General features: G+C 45.6%; 1 protein-coding gene across 1 annotated transcript; it reads left to right on the top strand.

Moving 5' to 3' along the window:
• The first annotated feature begins 212 nt into the window (after window positions 1-212).
• Window positions 213-12,395, top strand: EPCAM (epithelial cell adhesion molecule). The gene is made up of 9 exons (XM_077335200.1): window positions 213-544; window positions 4,865-4,969; window positions 5,095-5,332; window positions 6,564-6,623; window positions 9,405-9,465; window positions 10,002-10,103; window positions 10,233-10,427; window positions 11,078-11,119; window positions 11,986-12,395. Exons 1-9 carry the CDS (start codon window positions 475-477, stop codon window positions 12,025-12,027), a joined length of 915 nt encoding a protein of 304 aa, XP_077191315.1. The 5' UTR covers window positions 213-474; the 3' UTR covers window positions 12,028-12,395.
• Window positions 12,396-17,434: the final 5,039 nt, after the last annotated feature.

Genomic DNA, 17,434 nt, shown 5'->3' with positions numbered 1-17,434 from the left:
CTTCTGAAAGTTTTATGCACCACTTCGACGTATTCAATAGGGCTTCTATGTTCTATTATTATTATTAGATATCAGATATTATATTGGATTGACAGCCAAGGTATCCCTCCCCCGCCCCATCCGGAAGCCTATACATGGCTGGCTAAGCGCGCAGGTGAGTCCCTTTCGCCCCGCCCCCTCCGGCCGCGCCCGGTTTCGTTCAGGTGGCCCCGCGGGCTATAAGCGCTTGGAGGCGGGAGCCGCACAGCCTCATTTGTTCTTTGCCCGCGAAGGCAGGAGGCGCGCGATCGGGAGGGACCCGGCTGGCGGGAGACGGAGCAGGGGGCCCGAGTGTAACCCGAGTCGGTGGGCGCGGCCCGGGGAGACAGAACTGCTGGTTTAGTCGCGGAACCTGCTGGGCAGCTCGAGAGAAGGGCGCAGCGGGAGGCCGGAGAAGGGAAGCGCTCTACAACTCGCACCACTCTTTCTCTGGGGATGGCTTTTCTCCGTGGGGTCGTCTTGCCCCTGGCGGCGCTCCTGGCTCTCGTGGCCACCGTGTGCGGCGGTAAGCGGGGAGGGGGTAGGGGGGGAGAGACCCTTTCCCGTCCCGTCGCTGCTCCCCTTCCTTATTCTCCCACCCCCATGGCCGTTTGTGCGAGGGCAGGTTTCACGACGCCGCGAGGAAAGCGCCCTCACAGACGGGGCGGCATGTCCCATTCACCACAAAATGGCGACGCCTCCCTCGGGCTCCCGAAAGGGTTGGGGAGAAGAGCCGGATTAGGTGGGCAACATGGCTTCTGGTGCTACCTGCCCGACTCCCGCACCTGGAGGGGACGGCTGTCCAGCGAGGCCCCGACGACGGCTTCGGACGCGCGAGATCGGGGCATGGCGACGCCCTGAAAGAGCCCAAGCCTCGAGGGAGCCGCTGCTGAAGCGCCCCGACAGACGCCCCAAGGTCGGGGGCGGGTTCTGAGCCTCTGGATGCAGCAGGCTTGTCCCAGGGCTTCCTCCCTCGGGTCGCGGGCGGGTGTGGCCTTCCTGGCAGGCAGACCCTGAAGCGCACCTGCCTGCCTTTCCAGTAGAGGCCTCCATTAGTCACAGGCCAGCGGCGCGTACTCTTCGTGGGAAGAAAGTTTGACTGTTGGGGGCCGAAGCCTTAAAGCTGGCCCTGGCAAGGTGCACATCGTTGGAGCCTGTCTTTCCGACCCAGACAAGCCTGTTTGTTCTCGAGCCGGAAGTTAAAACTCTTAAGGACCCTTATTTATTATTTATTTATTCGGTTTTTATACCGCCCTCCCATAAGGCTCTGGGCAGTTTACATGGAACATTATGAGGTACATTAAACTTCAAGGGTATAAACAATAGTTATTACATAACACAACATGAACAGTTTCAACAAGGATGTAAGCTAACAATTTCTCTAACTGGTTCAATTGAACAACATCAGTAGGCACAATATTAACAGAACTCCTAGGGTGGTTGGAATCGTGAAGGGGGACCCCCGGATGTTGATGGGTTGGGTTAGTCTCAGTTGAATGCCTCGTGGAGGAGTCCCTTTGCAGGCCCTGAAGAATTTGGAAGTTCAGGCAAGGCTCTGATTGCTTCAGGGAGCTCATTCCACCAGGTGGGGGCCAGGACAGAAAAACTGTGGCCTTTGTTGAATTCCGCCATGCCTCTTTGGGGCCAGGCACTGCTAGCCAGTTGGCGGTGGCAGAACATAGGGCTCTTTTGGGGTTATAGGCAGAAAGACAGTATCTGAGGTACACTGGGCCCAGACTGCATATGGCCTTGAAAGTAAGAACCAAAACCTTAATTCTGATCTGGAATTCAACTGGGAGCCAGCTAAGTTGTTTGAGTGCCGGCTGGATGTGGGATCTCCTGGGTGCATTCATGAGGATCCTGGCTGCGGCATTCTGGACCAAACACAGTTTCCGGATCAAGGATAAGGGTAGGCCTGTGTAGAGTGAGTTGCAGAAATCCGGTCTGGAGGTGACCATCACATGGATCACTGTGGCTAGGTGTTCTGCGGCCATGGAGGGCTCTAGTAGCTTGGCAAAGGTGGTAAAAGTCCTTGTGACCTGTGCCTCCATGGAGAGGGAGGTGTCTAGGATCACTCCAAGGTTTCTGGCAGGAGTGAGCTACTGCTAGTCACATTCCATCCAGATTGGGCAAGTATGCTTCCTCACTTGATCCCTTCATACCAGCCACAGGACCTCTGTCTTTGAAGGGTTGAGCTTCAGACGACTCTGAGCCACCTTGTCACCGCTTCCAGGCAAAAGATTCTGGGTGAGAGTCAGGGCGGTCATCCATCAGGAGGAAGAGCTGGGTGTCACCTGCATATTGGTGGCAACCCAGCTCAAACCTATACACCAGCTGAGCAAGAGGGCACATGATGATGTTAAATAGGATAGGAGAGAGCACTGCTCCTGGTGGGACTCCACGTGTGAGCTGGTGATGATTAAATTCTCTCCTATTGCTACCCTCTGTCTGCTACCCCAAAGGAAGGAGATCAGCTATTTGAGGGGTGTCCCCTATGTCCCGGTGTCGGCAAGGCGGTGAGCTAATAGCTCATGATCGTCTGTGTCAAACGTTGCTGACAGGTCTAATAGTTCCAGTAGCGCTGACCCACCTCGATTTAGATGGAAGGAGATCTGGATTCTCTGGGAGATTATAGCACCCCCATTAGTTTTAAAGTTGCAGCTTGGTGTAGTGCAAGGGTGGCCTAACTGTGGCTCTCAGGATGTTCATGGTCTACAATTACCAACTGGCAGGGGCTCATGGTAATTGTAGTCCATGGACATATGGAGAGCCACAGTTTGGCCACCAGTGCTGTAGTGGTTAAGCATGGTGACCTTTAATCTGGAGAATGGGTTTTGATTCCCACCTCCTCCACATGCAGCCAGCAGGGTGACCTTAGGCCAGTCACAGTTCTCTCAGAACTGTCTCAGTCCCGTCTACTTCACAAGGTGATTGTTGTGGGGAGAAGAAGGGAGGTGATTGTAAGATATTTTGAGACTCCCTTCAGATAGTAAAAAACAAGGTATAAAAACCCTGCTCTTCTCTACATTTTAGTAGCCATATTAATCATTTTAGTGGTATCTAAAAGACTAACAGCTTTATTGTGGCATAAGCTTTTGTAGGTCAGATCATACTTGACTCTGGCTCAGGTAGGCTTAATGCCGGGATGAATATATTAGTCTTTCAGGTGCTCCAAGACTTGCTTGTTTTCAGTTTTCCCATGATCCTGGTAGAGCATTTTGAAAGAGCTGTGAGAGATCATTGTAGGACTCTACCAAAATCTTTTTTTACCCCCTCCATCCATATTCCATACCTTGAGATGAATCTTCTGTTACATAAAATTCTAGAGCTACAGTACTTCCCTTAATATTTGCTTCTCTCTGTATGAAAATGGTTTCAGGGACATTGATTGGGAATGGCTGGATTTTGAGACCAGCATTGTAGGGAACAGGGAAAGATTCTAGGAGATTTGTTAACGTTTTAAAAAGGATATTAGAATTTGATATTTTCAATATGAATTGCATATAAGATTCTCTTGCCCCTATTAACCTTTGCTTGCAACCACCCCTGGCTTAGCCTTCTCAATATTTTTGTTTAAAGTTGTTCAACTGCTCAACTGATTTAAACTTAAAATTGTCCAAAGTTTAAGATAGCCTGTTATAATTCCCCATGGGTAGGAAGACATTTCCCTGTCTTTGTAAGCCACACCTTTTTAGAAGAGGCCAACTTGTTGAAAATGCGGGCTTATTATTGGTACTAACTTGTTTTGGATACATCTTGTAGCCTAAACTAGTGTAACTCTTCATATTATGTGTATGGGTGGAGTACCTCTACATGAGCTGTTGAACAAGTGGAAAACAAATATTCAGAAGACTGAGGGGAGGTCATAATCCATGGTAAACAGGAACATGTTCCCAGGACCCCAACTGCCCACATCCCTGTTCCCTGAAGGGTTGGAGAGAGAAGTCCAACAGGCACCTGTTTTTGCTTGCACTTGTCTTATCTCGGGCTAGGGTAACTGATTTCTGGCAGCAGTGGTGGCTCTGGCAGCATGCCTCAAATGATTCTACAGGGGGTTGGACTAGATAACCCTGGCGGTCCCTTCCAACTCTGTTGTGTGGCCCCATCCTAGACCTGGGGCCAGAACCTCAGAGGAATCACTAAGATTCCCCAGATCCTTGGGAATCACCAAGGCTGTTCCTGGGCTAAGCCACTAGGATACAGTGATTTTAATAGTGGATGCCCACAGTGTTTTCAGGTATTTAGGGCAACCTACCTAGTATGCTATTCTCTGAGATTAAGAAACATTAAAAACAATGTTTTCTCAGTTTTTCAAGAATTTGCCTTATAGACTTTGTTTTTCATGGTCTTGTTCTTAATGATTGAGCAGTAGATTTTTTAAAATTTATTTTAATAGAAGAACTTGCATTTTATGTTTGGTTACGTTTAGAAGCAATATTTCCCTTGCATGAGAACATACTTCTAAAATGTCTACTATGGCATCAGTGTCTCTTTCCTCTGTCATTTGACCCCCCCCCCCCCCCAAATTCCAACTGTGATAAGGCTGCTTGGTAGAATATGTTCTGATATAGCATCAAATCATATTCACACATAATGAAGAATAGCTTCAAAATTATCATAGTTTGTATTCACATTATTTTGTAAACCTGTTTTTGTGGAATTGAAAGATTGAACTAGATTTGATTGAGCTGCCTGTTGGAAAAGGACAATTTCAAGGCAGCAGAGATCTTGTGAATAACATATTGAAGCTCCTTGGATTCATATTACCTCAAGAAACTAGAGTCTTGTGTAAAAGTTAGTGGCTTCTTTGTACAGTACTCAGAGTTTTCTGTTTTTTGACTTACAGATTGCATGTGTGAAAAGAATAAGCGAGTCATAGACTGCACATTAAGTAATGGTGAATGCAGGTGTGTTTCTTTGGGATCTGATGTTACAGTATCCTGTGGAACATGTAAGTATAACATTATTTAATGGTAACTGTCACACTTTAAAAAAAATCATCTTATTTTGAAAGAATATAAACTTAAAATCATCCACAGTTTTAAAGGTAGCTTTGTTATACTTTCCCATTTTTAGTGACATCAAAATGCTTACTGATGAAGGCAGAAGTTATTGGCTTAGAGGGTAGAACTAAACCAAAACAAGCTTTTCTAGACAATGATGGCATTTATAATCCGGAGTGCGACAACAATGGCAACTTCAAAGCGAAACAGTGTAATGGGACAGACACTTGCTGGTGTGTTAACTCTGCTGGAGTACGAAGAACTGAAAAGAGTGATGCAAACATTACATGCAATGAAGTAGTCAGGACAAGGTAAGTCTAAAGATGAAAATGTACTTGTGTTTTGCACCATACTGTCTTGAGAAGATGTAAGCATTGTCAGCAAAGATTTTGTGACAGCTATCAGGACGTAACACTTCATACCAATCAAGATTTCATAAGCATGCAAACAATATCAGTGTATTGTAGCAATTGGAAAAGGGTTTGAAAATTAAATCCAGTAATGTACAAATAAAGCTAGGAGGCCAGAGTTGTAACGGGGGGGGGGGGGGGGAGAATTTTTCCTTATAATAAAACATATACCATACTGGCTGATGACTCACTTCTTAAAACAGGAGGCAATTGGTTCACAGCCCTGAAAGAGAGCCAGGACTTCAGGGGATGTTTTCCACAATAGTTCTAAGGACTGTCTCTTCTAACAGTTGCTGGGATAACAGTTTCTGCCCCATTGCAATTATTTTTTTCATACAAGAGGCAGCTGGTGTGTAGAGAACATACTACCTGCCATATTAGCTGGGGGACTGGGTGAAGATGGGTGAGGGGAAGGGTTGATGGGGTTAAAACAAAGCAGAAAAGCCTTTAGAGAAAATAAACGGAAGCCAGGCAAAACATATGGCCAGCTAGGTTGCTGCCTAGACAGAGCCTTGAATAGGTGGATTGAGGGGAGTAAAGTAAAAACTTTAAGAACTGGATCAACTGATAGGGTTAGAGTTGTTCTACAGGCAAGTTCTCTCACAATTTATATGGATATTATTGCTAGTGCAAAACAAAGTCAAGATAGCAAGTAAGCTTTTGAGAGAAGGGAGTCCTACAATTTGGGTGCTGCTATAGACAAGGTCCTGAAATACAATACTGTCGTTTTCATCTATAAAATGTCTTTGTTACCCCCTCTCTTCTTTGAACCCTGTCAGCTTTGATCAGGCACCTTGCATTCCTCACTTCCCTTGTCTCTTCTGACATCCCCCTTTTACCCTTAGAACACTGCCAGTGCTGGTTAAGACCAGCAATGCTCCTCCATTCTCAGAGTCGCTCTCTTAATTCCTTTCCTTGTTTCACTCCATCTGGGTTTGCATAGGCCTGATACTGTCTTCTTGTGTGATACTTCACCTTGTCCTGGAGCAGCCACCACCATTGTGTTCGTGTAGCAGGCTCACATAAAATGTAAAGGTTCATCCTTGCAGAGACCTGACATGCTGCGTTTCTACATATGCAGAAATACACAACTAATTTCTTTAGGGTAAAATACGTTTCATTTTCTTCCCAGCTGGATTATCATTGAAACAAAGCCTGTAAACACTGCTTTAGACAGACAGTCTATTGAGAGGTATGGCCTTCTGGTATTTGACTATTCATAAATGTTTTGTATGCTGAAAACCTTCAGGGCAGGGAGAAAGCATCTACCTGCCCATTTACAGTGACCCCAATTTCATGCTCAAGTGATCCCCCCAAATCTCTCCACCCCTGTCCTCCTCCATGCTGCTTTCTGGCACTTGGGGAAAGGAAGAGCTGGCAGAATGTAAGTGTGTGTGTGGGAGGAGCAGGTTGGTTACACGATGCTGCGGTTGGACTGTAGCCTTGGGCAGCCAAGCTCCTGTGTTTGGGTTGCCGTGCTCCCAAGCTTCCTGCTCACTGGAGAGCAGGAGGAGCCTGGCTGTGGTTTGTGGTGCTGCACTGGCGTGGCTTGCCAGCTATGCCAGCTTGCTCTGTGGGAGCCTTCCTGCCTGCCGATGAGCAGTGGGAGGACAACAGGCCACATTCTGCTGCATGGGCCCAGCTCACTGGCTGGGCTGCCCAGCTCTGTGGGAGCCCTCCTGTCCACTGGGGAGCAAGGGAGGGTGGGCGGCCATGTTATCACTGGGCTGCCTCCTCAGCAGGAACTTTTCTGCCCGCTGCCCCTTTTAGAGCTGATTTTTGAAATGAGCTTTGATACTAGTCTGTAACATAAAGCCCGACTGGGGTGGTGGAAGAAGTTGGGACTCATTGCCTACCTGATTGGCCATCCATCCAACAAATAGCCATTCAGGTAGGCTGTCCCACCCCTGGTTGCATCCCCCTCCAACTTTTTCCATATGGTATAAGTGCCAGCCCATTTTACTGCACTGACTGCTAAAGGTCGGCCAGCCAGCAAGTAGGAGTTGGGAGGGAGGGAGGGGGGGGAGGGCCTAGGACTGCGGGTCAGGGAAGGGGGGGGGGCCTTGACAGCGCTTCCCCTGCCCTGAGCAGCTCTGCTGTGGTTTTGCTAGGGCTGCCCAGATTGGGGAGGGGAGCGGAGAGGGCCCCTTTCAGCGCTTGCCCCTGCCCTGAGCAGCCAGGCCTTGGTGACAGTGCTTGGGTTACAGGGAAGGGGGCCCCTACCAGCATTCGCCCCATCCCAAGCAGTCCAGCCATAGCCTTGGCTGGGCTGCCTGGTTTGGGTGTTGGGGGGAGTGATCCATGGCCAGCATTTGCCCCTGCCCCAAGCAGCCCCACCATGGGTTCACCAGGCCTGCCTGGGGTGGGTGGGAAGGCTATTGCTCGTTGTATTTTTTTCTACAACAGGCTTTTCTGCTAGTACCATATAAGATGGCAGGTCTACTGGCCGATTACTCACTTTTTAAAATGGGAGGCTATTGACCCTGATTGGGAGATATTCCACCAATAGGAAAAAGGCAGTCTGAGGACTCTGCCCAGCAACTGCTGACAAAACAAGACTGCCTTTATCCTATTAGTGGAATAGTTACCACTCAGGGCCAATTATGGCTTTTGCTCCTCTTATCTTGAAGCCTGCTATGAATATGCTATTGCAGGGCTGGGGTGGCCCTTAGTAGTGAGTGTGGGAAGCTGTAGAATGTTCTTACCCCAGCCAAGTAAGTCCAGGGCAAGAGCAGGAGAAAGCAGAAGCTGGTACCGGGCCAAGATGATGCCACTGTTCCTTGGCTGGTCACAGCAGCTCAGATCACTTGCCTAGGCCTTGACCACCTGGATATCAGCTCACAGTGCTTTGACCCGCTGCTGGCACGGTACTCAGAGCGTACACTTCTGCCATACCCAATTGCCTCCTCCTTCAACAACCTGAGTATGAGAGCTTCCAGCATGGGCTGCTTGACAGTTCTGGACATTAGCCATGGGCATCAGCCCGCACCAGCTACCCCTCTGGAACATGTAACTAGAGCTCACCTGGCTGTGCCCCTGCTGACCCTGAGTGCCTCCACAGCCTCATGGTAGTGATTGATCCCATGTGAAAGGTGCCCAAGTAGTCCAGAGTGTGGGGTGGGAGGGTGCTGCATGCTGTCCTCAACAGGATGCTCTGTGAAGAGGTTGGGAAGTGCTTTTATTTTGATGACAAGGGCTGGGCTCAGGGCTGGCTGGAAAGCCTTCTTCCCATGTTAAATGACAGTCTGATTGGTAATAACAATAAAACGTTAAAAGCTCCATGGGTGCCCTCAGTCCACTCATTCTTTTTCAGTCTAGCCTATCTTATAGGGTTGTTGTGAGGATAGGAGGGGGGAGAGACTACATACTCAACCATGTGTTCAGAGTAGGAAGGGGTCATGCAGGCCATGTAGTCCCAACATGGCTCAATGCAGGATCAACCTAAAGCATCCAGGATAAATATCTGTCCAGCTGCTGCTTGAAGACTGCCAGTGTTCCTTGAAGGAAGGGAGTGATACTTTTAATGAGAATAAAGGTTCATGTTTACTTTATCCAAATGTGGACAATGGCTTTCCCATTAAACTTCTTCCTGGCTCAAAGCCTGTCCCCAAACAGTTTTCCAGAGCCTGTTCTATTTTTTTCACACAACGGCCTTTAATGCTTGTCTGTTATAAGGTGGAATGTACTTCAAGGAAGAAGTTGGTATCTATGTGCAGCCTTATAAGCATCACTGTGCTTTCCAGATTGCTTCTCCACTTCATATAAATTTCTGCATGACAGGTAGCTGTTAGTAGAAAATAGCTAGCTGGGGAGGGCTGGGTTATGCCAGTTCTGTGGCTGCAGATTTCAAAAAGGAAAAGTATAAATACAAATGTGGTTTGAGTAATCACTGACTTGTAATATGACAGTGATAGCTAGGTTTAAAATATCATTTTAACAATTGTGCAGCTTCTAATCCTCTTTTCATTTGCAGGGCCTTAAAAGAAGCACTTGTTCAACATTACCTCTTGAATGAAAAGCACATAAATGTTCTGGTATGGTAGTGACATTAAAATACTAGTGGAAAGGTTACTCAGATTTCCTGTTAGTTCTTGTATGAGGCATTTAATATCAATATCAAACATTTCATTTGGAATAGCTATATTTTTAAAATTTGGATGTTAATTTTTGTTGCAAGATGAAATATCAAATGACTGAAAACTAGAATGGTAGGAGCTATCCCTCCTACCTTACTGGTGGGGGCCAGGGGAAATGAGGCTCTAATGTTTTCTGGCTTGGTTATCTGTTCCATTGCTTGCTTCTTCAAAGTCTGCATTTCTTGTTGAATCTCATTTCAGTGTTCTAAGCCATTCTGTTATGGCCACAACTATCAAAGCTGAGCAGTGATGCACTTGATATTTTTGCCAGTTAGCTCTGAAACTGATATTTAAGTGTGTAGTAAAACTCCTGAAGTAATTATGTTTCTCACACTAGTATTCCAAGGAACAGTACTCTTAAATGTGTGATTTCTCAAAGATGAAAATGGGAATAATGTGGTTTGGCTGACTATATTATCTGTCTTCTCTTCCAGTATGAGAACTCATATATCACTGTTGAGCTAAAACAAAATGCTTCAGAGAAATCTTCAAGGGATGTGGATATAGCTGATGTAGCTTACTACTTTGAAAAAGATGTATGTATACTATCCTGTTGTTTTATACAAAAGGTTTCTTTCTACTGTAATATAATAAATAAATTAATACATTCAGAACCACATTTCAAAGGTCTATTCAGAAAGGGTAATGCATCTGCTTTTCTAAAGGTCAAAGGGGACCCCATACCTCTGCAGTCCCGCTGGAATATTACAGTTCAAGGAGAACCTCTGCAGCTTCAAGACACTCTGATATATTATGTTGATGAAAAGCCACCAGAGTTCACAATGAAACGTTTGACCGCTGGAGTAATTTCTGTCATTGTTGTTGTGGCATTGGCAATAGTTGCTGGCATTCTTGTACTGGTAAGTCTTGTCCTGTCCAATGACCATGAGGTGGCACTAATTTATGTAGTAATATGACTTAGGTAAGGTTATGGGGAAGAGTGAAGGTCTGACTCCAGGTAACATGACTTCTGGGTCAGCACTGGATCCTGTCAGGCCAAATATTCAAGCACTGAACTCAGCCTTTGAAAGAACTTAGTTTTGAGGTACATGATTAGGATCAGAGCCCTGGGGAGAAGCTGTTTAAATCTTATGCTCACACTGCTTTCCTGATGTGAAACCAGGAATCCTCTAATTGCACTGTTGGGAAAACTCCAGAGTCCTGCTGCAGACAGCAATTTGCTCACACCAGGATCACAGCTCTTTCCTGCTTTTCTTCCCTCTTAGCAGTACCTAATCTAGCAGTACATAATAGATCTATGGATTGGGTGGAATTCAGTAAGGCAAGCAAAGAGTGGTGAAAAATTGCTTGCATGGATTTGAATAAGTACTCAGATCTTTATAGCAATGCAAATTTCTTTGACAGTGTGTTCAATAGGTGGATTTAATAGTAGATAACTTCTGATATAGAACAGCAATTTTTGAGTCACATAAATATTCTCTTACTATTGGTCCACTGAACTGTGTTAAGATATTACAGGATTTGGTCTAACATGCTGTTTCCACTACAGATATTTACTAGAAGAAAGACGGGGAAATATGAGAAAGCTGAGGTAAGTGCCAATTTCAAAAAGTGGGTCCCTTAAAACAGCTGATTGATTTTTGTAATGGATCAACTTTTAGAGTACTTACCAGTACATTGTGTGAATAATGGCTTCAGCAGAATGAATCTAGGTGATTCAGGTCTGTGGCCAGAGACCTGAATCACCTAGATTCATGGCCTTGAACTTGTGACACCTATCAGCATGGAGACAAACTTGTACTTGGCAGAGGAGGCCTATGGCTGCTCTCTTTCAAGAGCCTAAGTACAAATTTAGCCTGTGGTGGAGGTTTTCTTATATAACTGCTGGTAACACTGAAAATGAACAGGCTCTTAACATAGGCCAAACAGGGAAAAAAACTAGCAGTAAAAATGAATTCAAAGCTGCTTCATAAAAAAGTGACTAGTGCTTAAACCAGGGTCTAGAGGGGTTGGGATCCTGGGTAGGCATGTACACAGCTATCTTCCAAACCATATTTCGCCTGATTGTGCCACCATGGTGATTTCTTGAAACCTGATGTTTCAGGGGTTTTTCAACAGTCAAAAGTTGAGAAAGCCTGGCTTAAACTTATCTCCAAACTCCTTTGCACAGAGACAAAAGCAACTTATTTCCTGTCTGTAATGACTTCTTACAACAGCATTGAAAATTTCTGATCAATACTTACAGTGTGAGAATATGTTCCCTGACCTAAATACTGGTCAGCCTACTCAATTGTTAACTTTAAATACAAATGCACACCACCTGCTTATGAGCAGATGAAACTTATGTCTTGGTTTTATTATTATTTTTTTAGATATTTCACCCCACCATTCCCCAGAGATGGTTTAGGGTGGCTAGCTCTGCTGGTAAACAGCTAAATTTTTATGCCTTTTCCTCAGGTAAAGGAAATGAATGAAATGCACCGCGAACTAAAATCATAACTGCTGTAACAAGGGTCACAAGGTAAACATGGTGAAAATATCAAAACTGAAGATGAACTACATGGACTTGTCATTTTTATACATTAGTAAAGAGGACTCCCTTAAACTTAGGAACTATACAGGCATGTTGTATTTTCAGGGCTAAGTTAACATATTCAGATGAGTCCTTTGTCAATGTAACTTTTTAATGATGCCTTATTAAGTATACTAAATGAGAAGCATGTTTTGAAAGTTTTAGAAGATGTCTGGCCAGGCTTTGTCTCTTGCATCCAGTGAAGTGTGTGTTTTTTAAGATGTTTGTAAATATTATTTTCAAATTGCTGACTTTTTTTTTTACAAGTGGTAAATTTAATAAATTCTGGAACCAATGTGCTGCCAGTTCCTTGATATTCCATGAATAACCACCATAAAAACCTAGTGTCCTTTAATGGAGACAGAAGGGATGCCTGACTTGAAAGCAGTCAACAAGACTCTTGCAGTGCTCTTAAAGAGAAAACAAGATCCAAACAGCAACGTCGTCTGGTTCTCAGATCTCTCTTGCCAGGATCTATGCTTACTTCTAACAAGATATGCTTGTGAAACTCAGTTCTCATAGCATGATGACTATGTGAATATAGAACTGTTGCATGTGCCTAATTCTTACTTTTAAAAAAAGGGTTAAGCAGTCATGAGCAAAAAACAGAATGTGCTGTTGAATACCAAACAAAGCAACCTATGTGATGCTGCACTTTTAATTGCTGCCTGAAAATGCCCAACATGTGCAATTTACATTTGCACCATCTACATCTAAAAAACTATGTCCTGCTTCAGCTAAAACTGTTACGGACTTAAAATTCTGCCTGTGTCAAACAAAACTGTTTTAGAAATGGAGTCAAATTATGGGAAAGGAAGTTCTGCTTAAATACTAGAAAGTATTTTCTGGCAGTGGGGGCTGTACATAGATGGAATATGCTGCCTTGGAGGGTGGTTGCATCACCTTCATTGGACATTTTTAGGAGGAAATTGGATGAGCACCTGTCTAGAATTTGATTTATAAGTCCCCGTGAAGGTGTGTGTGTGTGGGGGGGGGGGACGGGCTGGACTGGATGGCCCTTTGTGGTGTCTCTTAGCTCTGTGATTCTGGTTCTGTATTGTGGATTATATTTGTTACCATAATTTGATACTGGTCCTACCATCAGGCTGGCCACATCCTCAATTTGATCTTCAGCGCCGGGATAAAGGTGGATCTGGTAGTGGCGTCTGTTGTCCCATGGAGGAATGTGAGACGACTACAGCAAGTGTGGTGGAAAACTTGTGACAAGTGGCACAAACATCCTATTGCATGCTTATGAGGGCGTATGAGATGGCAGTGAGTGGTGAAATGTGATTTCTTTGCCACAGAAATTCTGTCCGAGCTCTTGCCTGCCATGATTGTTTAAGGTAGTTTGGTCTCTTACCACCCTTGAGGAGGGGCACCAAAACTTTAGTAAATTGAATCTTAGCTGTGAATCTTAGTGAGCTTTTTCGTGGATAAAATCTTGTTGCTTCACCGGGACATTCCCGCCACAGTTGATACAGATAGGGAACTGGAGGCCCGTTGACTGCCTTTGGAGGTGATGTTTGATGGCTTCAGACAACTCTCATTAACCAAAGGGGACAAGCTGCTGGGATCAGTGATGGTAACCACTTGTCCCCTGGATTCCGGTCTGTCTTGGCTGCTCAAGGAGGGCAGCCAGAGGATAGGAGGCCCATTCAGCGATATCAACCTCTCCCTATCTACTGGCGAGTTCCCTGAGGCGCTGTAGGGGGCAGTGGTTCGTCCTCTACTAAAGAAACCATTGTTGGATCTGCGGGACCTGGCCAGCTACCGGCCAGTTTCGCATCTTGTGTTTCTGGGTAAGGTGGTTGAAAGGACCACCACGGACCAGCTCCTGGCATTCTTGGAGGAAACTTCGGTACTCGGTCCACATCTATTGGGCTTCCATCCTATCTCCATCCAAGTGCGAAACATTCCTGTCAGCCCAGCATTTCACTGCCAGTAGTCCTCAGGAATGTTTCACACATTGATGGAGACAGTAGCAAATGGTGGGGTGGGAACCGTTGATCACTGACATAGACAGTTTTATTTCTCCTATGTTTTTGTGAACTACAACAGAATTTGAGGAGACTGTATGTTTTGGCAAAGAATTATCATACAGCTGTATTTGGATGTGTGACACAGTTTACTAATTTAACAGAATTAACTTTTGCTTTATATTCCCACTGTCATGATGGTCAGTTCATTATCTGAGGAAGAGTGCTTGCACTCGAAAGCTCATGCCTTGAATAAATCTTTGTTGGTCTTAATGCTGCTACTGGACTCTATAATTTCCCAAACAAACTAATTGAATCAAATGTTAATTTGATAAAATGCTATGGAAGGCTCAACCTAGCTTGGTAGAACAGTGCATAAAAAATGACCAACATACTTCTAGATAGGTGGCTATATTGTATGGTTTAAGGAAACAGACGTTGAGGCACACCAAACAGAGGATTCTGTTCTATTTGCATTATGGATACAATTGAAGGCAGCTTTTCTCAACCAGGGTTCTGTGAAACCCTGATGTTTCTTGGGGGCCCTGGAAGGGTTTCCTGAGTCAGTGAGAATTCTTAATTCTTTAAACGTTGTTAAACATTTATCAGGTAATGAAACTGTATATGGTCGTGTAGACTCACACATTCCTCCAAAATGGCCAGTGATGGACCTGGCTGGGGTGGGAAGGGGAGAGGCTCTGGGTGGGAGTGTTCACAGCTATGCCTCCCAATCATATCCTGCGTGACTGCACTACTTCTGGAGGTTTTTGAAGCCTGGAGAATGTTTCAGGGGTTTCTCAATGATCAAAAGGTAGAAAAAGACCGATCTAAGGAATCTGCCTGGTTAACTTAGTACCAGGATCAAACCAAGTTGGGATGGCATTGAGCTCCACTTGGAATGAGATGATGTCCCTGGATTCTTTGGAATTATGCCTTTAATGCTTAATAAATTGTGCATAGAAAGGAGAATGTGTAATTTGACAAAATGGGCAGTCTGATCCTGAAGGGTTTCTGCAGGGGCCAAGGACTGGGCAAAAAACTGCACTTGGGGAGGGGGAGCTGTGCAGGGACTGTAGCAACTACCATCAGAGCCACAAGCTGTCAGAGGCTGGAATGAATTGGGGGGGGGTCCAACCAATCACTACATGGAGCAGTTGCCTGAGGACTACGTAAGACCACAGCGCCTGCAGTACTCGGGGCTGGGTGAGGCCATTCCACTACCCTGCCAGCTGTTTATCATTCCAGGCTATTTACCGTATCTGAGGACATGGAATCTGCTGAGGGTTACACTTCATCTATAGCTGCTTATCCCAGGAAATCCTTGATGATGAATACATCGTGAACATCAGGGCAAAGTAACCTGTGTGTGGACAAAGAGCCATGTAATTTTCTTAGTCTGTAGCCAGACCTGTGATCCCCAAGGTGGCAGCTGTCCCTGGCCCCACCAGGGTCTCTGTTGGACTGCGGGTGGGGGGTGGGGGGTCTGAACCTGCACTGCAAGTGGGAGCAAGTTATATCACCCCAGTGGTACATTAAAGGCTGTAAAGGCAGATTCCCACACCACAGGACCTTAATGCCATGACTGACCATGACAGGAAGGATCACAGTGTGCATGACAGACAGATCTGCCAACTCCACCATGATACCCTAGGCCATAAGGATATATACATATTTCCAGGCTGGGTATTTATTTAGATTTTTATAGTGCCCTTTCATACGGCTCTGGGTGGTTTACATAAAACATCATAGAACACTATAACCATATGAACGTGAGTGGGGGCCAGGGGCCAGCAGATGTTTTGAGTTGGTTGGCCTCAAGCAAATGCCTGGTGGAGGAGCTCCCTTTTGCCGGCCCTGCAGAAATGTGGAAGTTTGGGCAGGGCCCTGATCTCTTCAGGGAGCTCGTTCCACCATGCAGGGGCTAGGACCGAGAAGGCTCTGGCTCTTGTTGAGGTCCACGGTGCTTCTTTGGGGTCAGGGATCTGCAGCTAGTTGGAGGTAGCAGAGTGTAAGGCTCTTTTGGGGATATAGGCAGGGAGGAAGTCTTTCAGATACGCTGGCTCCAGTTCACGTATGGCCTTGGAAGGTGATTACCAAAACCTTAAACTTAATCCGGAATTCAACTGGGAGCCAGCTGAGTTGTTGGAATACCAACTGGATGTGGAATCTCCATGAGACATGAACAAAAGTGACCTGGTGGGTCAGACATATGGTCCATCTAGTCAACCATCCTGTGTCATACAATGTCCAACCAGTTCCTTTGGATGGCAAACAACAGGGTATAGAAACCTTCCCCAGAAGTTGCCTTCTGGTTCTGGAATTCAGAGATTTTTTGTGCCTTTGAATGTGGTGGTTCTCCTCAGTCACCATGGCCAGTAGCCATTGATAGTTTTTTTTTTTTGTCTGTCCTGAACTTACTATCAGCTTCACTGGATGCCCTGTATCATCATTCCACTACTTTATATCAGGCATTTCTGTCTGCAGTGTAGTTCAGGGCAGAGATAACATGGTGATGAGCAGTAGCAGAATTACCTGTTCCTGTGGTGAGGGCTAAACTGGTGTGCTCCATGAGCGATGCATGCATACGTACTTTGTTCACCTCAGTCCACTTAGGCTGGCAATGGGCAGCAAAGGAAAGAGGAGGAAGAGCTACCTCTGAAAACTCAAGAGGTACATAATACCAGAATTTTTAAAAAGGGTACAAAGCCATTTGTACTGATTACCGTTTCTATAGAAACACCCCAAACACAGTCAGTTGTAAATGTGTGGCCTTGTATCCTTCTATCAAAGTCATATCTTCATTTGCTGCTCAGGGCTGCTAGTTTGATTGGGAAACTTCTGAAGATTTGGGGGAGGACCTCAGCTGGGGTACAATGCCATAGATTCCACCCTCTAAATGTTTCCAGGGGAACTGATCTCTGTAATTTGGAGAGGAGTTGTTAATTCCAGGGATCTCATCCCACCTGGAGCCTGGCATCCCTAATGGAATTGCAGCTTTACAGTTCATTCTCATTAGGGTTGCCAACCTCCAAGTGGTGGCTGGGGATCTGAGATTACAACTGATCTACAGGTGATGAGATCAGTACACCTGGAGATATTGGCATAATACCCTGTTAAAGTTCCCTCCCCTTCCCATATTTTCCCTGGCCTCCAATTCCGGAATCTCGAGATATTTTCTAACCCAGAACTGGCAATCCAAAGCTGGAGTGCAAATGAAAGCATGCCTTTGGCTGTAAGATGCTAAATTACACACATGCATGCTTGAACAAGGCAAAAGCTCTGGAAATCTAGCGGGGGGGGGGGTGGGAATCTGAAGACAGAAACTCAAACCACCATCCTTATTCCTCTTGCTTCA

The sequence above is a fragment of the Paroedura picta genome, chromosome 1 (genome assembly GCF_049243985.1).
Source record: "Paroedura picta isolate Pp20150507F chromosome 1, Ppicta_v3.0, whole genome shotgun sequence".
In the NCBI taxonomy this organism is placed as follows: domain Eukaryota; kingdom Metazoa; phylum Chordata; class Lepidosauria; order Squamata; family Gekkonidae; genus Paroedura; species Paroedura picta.
Note: the sequence above shows the minus strand (reverse complement) of the source record. Positions and strands in the feature narration are given on the sequence as shown.